Source organism: Salmo salar, chromosome 11 (assembly GCF_965601325.2).
Source record: "Salmo salar chromosome 11, fSalSal1, whole genome shotgun sequence".
Classification (NCBI taxonomy): Eukaryota; Metazoa; Chordata; class Actinopteri; order Salmoniformes; family Salmonidae; genus Salmo; species Salmo salar.
This window is the reverse complement of record NC_138301.1, coordinates 111699887-111709375: the sequence shown is the minus strand read 5'-3', so window position 1 is coordinate 111709375 and position 9489 is coordinate 111699887. Positions and strand designations below refer to the sequence as shown.

At 41.3% G+C, this 9489-nt stretch overlaps 1 protein-coding gene across 3 annotated transcripts in view; it reads right to left on the bottom strand.

The window, feature by feature from the left end:
- Window positions 1-1012: 1012 nt before the first annotated feature.
- Window positions 1013-9489, bottom strand: part of camk2a (calcium/calmodulin-dependent protein kinase II alpha) — a 156444-nt gene continuing 147967 nt past the window's right edge. Inside the window, exons 16-18 of one of the 3 annotated variants that reach the window (XM_082958280.1) lie at window positions 5888-5982; window positions 4575-4816; window positions 1013-3367 (exon numbers count right to left, since the gene is read on the bottom strand). In XM_082958280.1, coding sequence (XP_082814406.1) covers window positions 4584-4816; window positions 5888-5982 — 328 coding nt within the window. In that variant the 3' untranslated portion in view covers window positions 1013-3367; window positions 4575-4583. The remainder of the gene's footprint in view (window positions 3368-4574; window positions 4817-5887; window positions 5983-9489) is intronic. The other 2 variants (XM_082958281.1, XM_014129575.3) reach the window with 2 other exon arrangements.

Sequence of the window (9489 nt, the reverse complement as noted above, 5' to 3'; positions counted from 1 at the left end):
CTGTTTGGCCCAGTCCGGGGGTATCGTCGGACAGGGCCACAGTGTCTCCCGACCTCTCCTGTCTCAGCCTCCAGTATGCATGCTGCAATAGTTTATGTGTCGGGGGGCTAGAGTCAGTCTGTTATATCTGGAGTATTTCTCCTGTCACATCCGGTGTCCTGTGTGAATTTAAATATGCTCACTCTAATTCTCGCTCTCTCTCTTTTTCTCTTTTTCTCTCTTTTTCTCTCTCTTTCTCTCTCGGAGGACCTGAGCCCTAGGACCATGGCTCAGGACTACCTGGCCTGATAACTATTTTTTGTCCCCAGTCCACCTGGTCATGCTGCTGATCCAGTTTCAACTATTCTGCCTGTAGCTATGGAACCCTGACCTGTTCACTGGACGAGCTACCTTGTGCCGGACCTGCTGTTTTGGACTCTCTCTCTCTACCGCACCTGCTGTCGCTAACTCTGAATGATCGGCTATGAAAAGCCAACTGACCTGTTGTCCTCTACAACCACTGTGATTATTATTATCTCACCCTGCTGTCATCAATGAACGTTTGAACATCTTGGCCATGTTCTGTTATAATCTCCACCCGGCACAGCCAGAAGAGGACTGGCCACCCCTCATAGCCTGGTTCCTCTCTAGGTTTCTTCCTAGGTTCTGGCCTTTCTAGGGAGTTTTTCCTAGCCACCGTGCTTCTACAGCTGCATTGCTTGCTGGTTGGGGGTTTAGGCTGGGTTTCTGTACAGCACTTTGTGACATCGGCTGATGTAAAAAGGGTTTCATGAATAGATTTGATCGATTGATAGAGGTGTCACTACAGACCCTGGTTCGATTCCAGGCTGTATCACAACCTGCCATGATTGGGAGTCCCATAGGGCGGCGCACAATTGGCCCAGCGTCATCCGGGTAAGGATCTGGCCGGGGTAGGACGTCACTGTAAATAATAATTTGTTCTTAACTGACTTACCTAGTTAAATAAAGGTTAAATAAAATATATTTTAAAAAAACACCAAACAATGTGGAATGCCTTATCATTATAATGTTTTTATTTACAGACCCAAATTCACAGTATATTATATAACAATTGCAAATGATGACTTTGACCCTTCAGAAAATTATTTTCAAAAACAGACACATTAACTTCGAGCACATAACAAACTCACATGCTTCAAAGGAAAGGCATATATCCAGAATAATAAAAAGAAAGCTTCACATAACCAGAATAATATAAAGAAATAAAGTGCCACATGTCTAGAATAATAAAAAGAAAGCTTCACATAACCAGAATAATATAAAGAAAGAGTCTCATATCCAGAATAATATAAAGAAAGAGTTTCATATCCAGAATAATATAAAGAAAGAGTTTCATATCCAGAATAATATAAAGAAAGAGTTTCATATCCAGAATAATATAAAGAAAGAGTTTCATATCCAGAATAATATAAAGAAAGCGTCTCATATCCAGAATAATATAAAGAAATAAAGCGTCACATATCCAGAATAGTATAAAGAAAGCATCTCATATCCAGAATAATATAAATCCTACAATAGCTCCTATACAGTACCATAAGGTCCTCAATGTGCTCCGTTGAATAGTGCCAGGAAAGAAACAGCAACATCAGAGCAGCAGTGCTGTTTTAAAGCAGTAGGCTGTAGGCCTGGCCATTTACACTAAAATACTAAACTACCGTATAAAACAAGTATACAATCTGTAGAATCAGTTCTAGAAAGCATACACAGAGGATTTGGCTGTTGTGGTTCTTCTTTTATCCTTTATTTTGAGGAAAAGATTTGTTTGTCGTATTCAGCAGATTTTTCACAAATTGCTTTACAGTACAAAGTTTGATATATATCTGTGTTGATCTGCCAATAGTAAACACATTTTGTTTAAATCAAATTCAATTCTGGCAGTTTTTCAAAGCACAATCAAATATTCCATGAGGCATTTATTGTTAAAACACAGGGAAACACACTGCAGTTTAGAGGTGATATCATGTTCTTATTTGTCCCATTTTGACATTCTTCGAACAGTAAAAAGATAAAATAATTTATACATCTCTGAGAGTACATCTGAAATATCACATTTGACAAATTTGAGAACTAGAAACACAAGCAGAGAGATCCAAAGTTAATTTATACACTTGCATGTAATAAACAGTGATGTTAACACTGGAGAGTGACGAAATAGAGGGAATGGGACATCAATAAAACAAAGTCATTCAAATCAATTGTCATTTTTTTAAATCCACAACAAATCTATAATCAGAAGATCATACTATTTAGTATAAAAACACCAATCTAACTTATTGCAGAAAATCCTGGGGCAGTGTTAGTGGTCTTTTTGAATTGCTTCTTACTCTGAAGTAGGCAGAATACTGTAGTTTACACTGTCTGCTGCAAGTAAGATAACTGCTCTAACAGGTAAGAGAGGGTTTGTATTGACAACAATAAAAAGGAGGAAGATATATGGTATCTACCCTCAGTCCTCATTGGAAGAACCTAAAGAAGTGCTTTGATGCTCCTCCCACATACAGTATAATATTATATTATGTAGATATTTATGTGACTATTATATTACTATGACTTGTTATTTCTGACTGGACTTTTAATGTAATTATTAAATATTAATGTACTGATTTGTTGAGGGAGCATTGTTGAGGGAGCATTGTTGAGGGAGAATTGTTGAGGGAGCATTGTTGAATAAAAACATTTAAGTGTAAGGGAAACTGTAGGTACCGATTACTGCGAGCGCTTTAGAGCAGCGGGAAGATGTTTACGGGGGTGGGTTATAAGGAGATTTTGGTCGATGAGGGGTGTGGCTGAGGATAATTTATATTGAGGGGAGGGGTATTTCTCTGCTCTGCAAACAGGAGTAATAAAGGCCTAGTTCACACATTTTGTGGGGATTATAAAAAAATCAGCACACTCAGTATCCCTACTTCCCTCAGCTATATTTTACAGATTGAATCTTACTCATAGATCCATTGGTACTAATTGTGCCTCTGCCAAGTACTGTAGTATGACAAGAACCAAGAAGGTCAGAGAAGAACGAGCAGAGAGACAGTGTGACAAGGCTTAAATGTTCCTGACACACACAGCATATACAATACATACATGAGAGCGTGACATAGTGTGACGTTAATGTGATTTGCTTGTGATGGATATGAGAGGAGACGTAAACTGATTTCAAGTAAAGAAATGAGATGTGGCGTGTAGGAGGGCGGGCTCGTGGTTCCTCAGGCTGGTCGGTGGGCGTCCCTCTGTGTCCCCATGCAGCCGGCTGGTAACCCACCGGTGTCACTCAGAGGGACGTCTCACTCAAACCCTCCTGCTCTAGAGCTCAGCTGGGGTCAGAAGGGAAGACGAGAGATTGCCTGACCTCATTCAATAACAAATAGTAGGGAATAAGAGAAAACTGACCCTTATTACAGATGCCCATGCCGATACAGCTACAGAATCTCTGGCATTGAGTACTAGCAGGCCTACATGAAATAGCTACATCTCCCACCAGATGGCAGGCCTATATTAAATAGCTACATCTCCCACCAGATGGCAGGCCTTTATTAAATAGCTACAACTCCCACCAGATGTCAGGCCTATATTAAATAGCTACATCTTCCATTAGATGGCAGGCCTATATTAAATAGCTACATCTCCCACCAGATGGCAGGCCTATATTAAATAGCTACATCTCCCACCAGATGGCAGGCCTATATTAAATAGCTACATCTTTCATCAGATGGCAGGCCTATATTAAATAGCTACATCTCCCACCAGATGGCAGGCCTTTATTAAATAGCTACAACTCCCACCAGATGTCAGGCCTATATTAAATAGCTACATCTTCCATCAGATGGCAGGCCTATATTAAATAGCTACATCTCCCACCAGATGGCAGGCCTATATTAAATAGCTACATCTCCCACCAGATGGCAGGCCTTTATTAAATAGCTACAACTCCCACCAGATGTCAGGCCTATATTAAATAGCTACATCTTCCATCAGATGGCAGGCCTATATTAAATAGCTACATCTCCCACCAGATGGCAGGCCTATATTAAATAGCTACATCTCCCACCAGATGGCAGGCCTATATTAAATAGCTACATCTTCCATCAGATGGCAGGCCTATATTAAATAGCTACATCTCCCACCAGATGGCAGGCCTATATTAAATAGCTACATCTCCCACTAGATGTCAGTCCTATATTAAATAGCTACATCTCCCATCAGATGTCAGGCCTATATTAAATAGCTACATCTCCCACTAGATGTCAGGCCTATATTAAATAGCTACATCTCCCATCAGATGGCAGGCCTTTATTAAATAGCTACAACTCCCACCAGATGTCAGGCCTATATTAAATAGCTACATCTTCCATCAGATGGCAGGCCTATATTAAATAGCTACATCTCCCACCAGATGGCAGGCCTATATTAAATAGCTACATCTCCCACCAGATGGCAGGCCTATATTAAATAGCTACATCTCCCATCAGATGGCAGGCCTATATTAAATAGATACATCTCCCACCACCTGAGTGTTTCCAGTATAGCGAGTAAAGGAGAGGTGAGGAGACACTCACCAGACTGGTTTACTTGGTGATGGCGGAGGGTGATCCAGAGCGGTGAAAGTGGACTATCTGCCACTTGCCGTCACGGCGGTGCCAGATGCGTGTCTCCTCAGACTGGGCAGTGCGGGGCATGCCGTTGGTGTCGATGTACTGGGTGATGCGGATGTAGGCGATGCAGGCAGCTTCCTCCCCGATCAGGTGGATGTGGGGGTTCAGGATGGTGGTGTGGACAGGCTTACTGTTCTTAGACCACACTGGGGGACGAGTAACATACACACAAGACAACAGTCAGTCAATGAATAAGTCATTCTATGACTGCAGGAGATTTCACACTGGTTTATGACTAGGTATGCCATAGTCTGTCTCACTGATGATGATGCTGTGCCTTTATCAATGCTTTACAGAATTAATATTTGAGAGGGTTAATTAGTTTCACTCTCATTATGTTTCTCTCCATTTCTCTCTTCTTTAATTTCTCTCTTCCTCTCTTTCTCTCTTCCTTGCTCTGTCATTTTCCCAATCAGTCCAATCAGGCCCATTGGAGCTGTTTCCTCTGGCTGGGAGAACAGTAGCTGACAGGAGAGGATTATCCATTACTCATCACAATGAGCCAAAAGCATTCAGTCTGCAGCCACTGTAGCAGCTAATGAACACTACATTCACTTACAGATAATGGCCCCAAGGTTCTGTTCTCCACAACTTGCTGTAATCCTAACCACATCTCATGAAATAGAAATTACATTTTGTTACCTATTATGGAAACAGTAAGCTAGAGCTTATGAGCACATATAAAGGACTATTAAAGGATATTCCAAAATATATATTATAAACTGGGTGGTTCAAGCCCTGAATGCTGATTGGCTGACAGCTGTGGTATATCAGACCATATATCACGGGTATGACAAAACATTTATTTTTACTGTTTTACTTACATTGGTAACCAGTTTGTAATAGCAATATGGCACCTCTGGGTTTGTGGTATGTGGCCAATATACCACGGCTAAGGGCTGTATCCAGGAAGAACAGCCCTTAGCCGTGGTATATTGTCCATATACCACACCCCCTCGTGCCTTATTGCTTAATTATACTATAGTGTGTATAATATGTATACTCTCCCTTCACTGGGAAAGTAAATGAGTTGTTAGTGCTGTATAGCAAGAGTTTTACAGCCCTCCTGTCTGTGTACAGCTCTGGAATTTGATGATATATCCCAAACAATTAAACACAGGTTTCCTGTAGCTTCAAACTGTCTGTGTATAATGTAAAATTAGAATTCTGAAATTGATATAGTAGGAGGGAGGCAAGGAGAGAGCAATGCAACTTACAGTTCTCAAAGTAGAAGCGATGGAAGTCCAGGCCTTCCACCAGATTACCCAGAGCTTCTGGCTCAAACGCTGTCACACTGGGGTCACACATCTTACTATAGGGGGAAGAGATGAGAGATGAGAGACGAGAGAGAGAGAGAGAGAGAGAGAGAGAGAGAGAGAGAGAGAGAGAGAGAGAGAGAGAGAGAGAGAGAGAGAGAGAGAGAGAGAGAGAGAGAGAGTCGGGAAATGTGACGGACAGGCTGGGGTGTTGTTACTCCCCTCAGGATGCTAAGTTCGAAGATAAACTGCTGCTGAATAGGACTATATCTGGCACGGTGTAGTGGGCTTGTGGGAGATTCACACTACTCAAACACTTCAGATAGGCTATTGGGATATAGACATTTACTGTTTACTCAGAGCTGCATCAGCTAGAGTTGAATGAAATACAATGGCCTTGTTATTCATATGGTTCACACAGAGGGATCTATTTTAACAAACCTAACTTATGGTAAATCTAAGCGCTGGAGGTAGTGCTATAGATCCAGGGGTGTGTCCGAAATATTTTAGCTATTTTCACAGCCGTTATTATGAGTGCAATAGCTGGCGGTGCAGTGAAAGGGCTGGGTTTTGATGAATGAACAAGTTGTACGTGTGGCGAGGGCTTGGCCACTCACTGGCCATTCAAGGCATTCCATGGATGTGCTTGTCTCCAGTTCTGTAGGTTATTGACGATCTTTGCCTTGTCATCAACTCCAATTCGGCTGGGGGCACGGAATGTTCTAGTCCTAGTCCATTGTGGATTGATTCTACAGTTTATTAAACAGCATAGAATACAATAACGAGTAATAGTAACACAAAAAAAATATCCAGTGTTGCTCAATATGTTTGGAGTGTTGATTGTCAACATTGTTGTAATTGGCATCAATGAGTATAAGCCTTTTACGCGTCGCACTTCACCTCAAATAAAAAATACTAGGCTCCCATAAATGTGTGAGGTAGGTTCTCAATAAGCCAGATATTTCCTCAGCCTCCCCTTGATATGGCCTTATAGGACTGAACATTTTGAATAGCCTACACTATTTAAAAAAAACACAAATCCAGATGCTTCAACTAATTATTATTAAGTAACTGGTTCCACAGCCTTTTTTTGTTTACTCAACTTTTGTTACCTGAACTTAAGATTTTTAGTTGAGCCAAACTTAGCTCCAACATGAGAAAACATAGGCAAAAATACGGTCAATTAAAAATGACGAGTTTGCTCAATTTGTCTCATATGTTAATTCAACTACAAATTATTATTTTTGGCATCTTACCCCCAAAAAAGGCAGTGGAACTAGTTACACACACAGAGTGCTTTTAACATTGTGTTTTCAATGTACATATTTGACACATGTTGACTATATAGTGCATGATCGTTTATATAGTCATTATTATTCAACATGTCTTCAATTGGGATTTGAACTCACAAACTCTTGGCTCACAGCATTCCGATCATCCTGCTATGCCACCATGTCTACACCACCATGTCTACACCAATTATCAGTTAATCTGACTATACTCTCATCATTGATTTGATGTAACTATTTAAGCAATTTTAGGTTTTTCTGTATAGGTGTCTAATGTTGGTGGAGGCATATTACTGTTTTAATGTTAATCTATCATTAATCACCATGATAAATAAAGCAGTTTTTGTTGAGTGTACAAAGTACAAAGTGTAGCAATACAGGTGTAATTAGTTATAGACACAGATATGGTGGCGTAGCAGGAAGATTGGAATGCTATGAACCAAGCGGTTGTGAGTTCAAATCCCAGGTTAGGACATGTTGAATACCATTTTCTGTATAGCCCTCACCCTCCGATCCAACAGGTCCCAGACGTGCTCAATGGGATTGAGATCCGGGCTCTTCGCTGGCCATGGCAGAACACTGACATTCCTGTCTTGCAGGATATCATGAGCAGTATGGCTGGTCATTTCAGGATGAGCCTGAAGGAAGGGTACCACATGAGGGAGGAGGATGTCTTCCCTGTAACGCACAGCATTGAGATTGCCTGTAATGACAACAATCTCAGTCCGATGATTCTGTGACACACCGCCCCAGACCATGACGGATCCTTCACCTCCAAATCGACCCCGCTACAGAGTACAGGCCTCGGTGTAACGCTCTTTCCTTCTACGATAAACGCAAATCCGATCATCACCCCTGGTGAGACAAAACAGTGACTCGTCAGTAAAGAGCACATTTTGCCAGTCCTGTCTGGTCCAGCGACGGTGGGTTTATGCCCAAAGGCAACGTTGTTGCTGGTGATGTCTGGTGAGGACCTGCCTTACAACAGGCCTACAAGCCCTCAGTCCAGCTTCTCTCAGCCTATTGCGGACAGTCTGAGCACTGATGGAGGGATTGTGCGTTCCTGGTGTAACTCGGGCAGTTGTTGTTGCCATCCTGTACCTGTCCCGCAGGTGTGATGTTCGGATGTACTGATCCAGGTGTTGTTACATGTGGTCTGCCACTGCGAGGATGATCAGCTGTCCGTCCTGTCTCCCTGTAGTGCTGTCTTAGGCGTCTCACAGTACGGACATTGCAATTTATTGCCCTGGCCACATCTGCAGTCCTCAACCTCCTTGCAGCATGCCTAAGGCACGTTCACGCAGATGAGCAGGGACCCTGGGCATCTATCTTTTAGTGTTTTTCAGAGTCAATAGAAAGGCCTCTTTAGTGTCCTAAGTTTTCATAACCTACCGTCTAAGCTGTTATTGTCTTAACGACCGTTCCACAGGTGCATGTTCATTCATTGTTTATGGTTCATTGAACAAGCATGAGAAACAGCGTTTAAACCCTATACAATGAAGATCGATGAAGTTATTTGGATTTTTACAAATTATCTTTGAAAGACAGGGTCCTGAAAAAGGACGTTTCTTTTTTTGCAGCCTTTTTAGGGGGCGTAAAATGCAAAAATAATAATTTCTAGTTGAATGAACATATGAGAAATATTTAGCAAACACATAATTTTAAGTTGACAAAAATGTTGTCCTACGTTTGCTCATGTTGGAGCCAAGTTTGGGCATTTTTTTTTATCTTAATCATTTAACACTTGACTGAAAAGTTTAGTAAAAAAAAAAGCCTTAATTGGAAGCAGTTACTTAATAATAATAGTTTTACAGTGTGTTTTTGCAGCACCGCGTCTTTGGTAACCTGACAAGAGGCGCTCTTTGGAAAAGGGGATGGATATAAGCCGAATGGAGTATGCACTGCAGGTAGGCCTACTGTATGTAAATAATGCAAAAGCATGTTGAGAAAAAAGCCTCACGAGTACACCATTTAGAAACATTTTCTGGATATAGGCTACTGTACTTGGCTAATGCATGGCCAGGATAAGAGAAATAGCAGACGTATTGCTGTTGAACCAGTTTTTGTACTACCCTGTAGTAGGGTAACGGTCGTCTACTAAGGACTTGTTTTTTAATCAAACAAAATCGAAAACAAGCAAGCATTGTCGCAGGAAAATTACTTACATTTTTCAAACAGGTTAAAATTGCAAAGGACAGCTTGCTTAACGCCAGACGAACATATAGCCCGGAATATCTTAACATATGTGCATCGTCTTGGAGCAAATTAATGCTA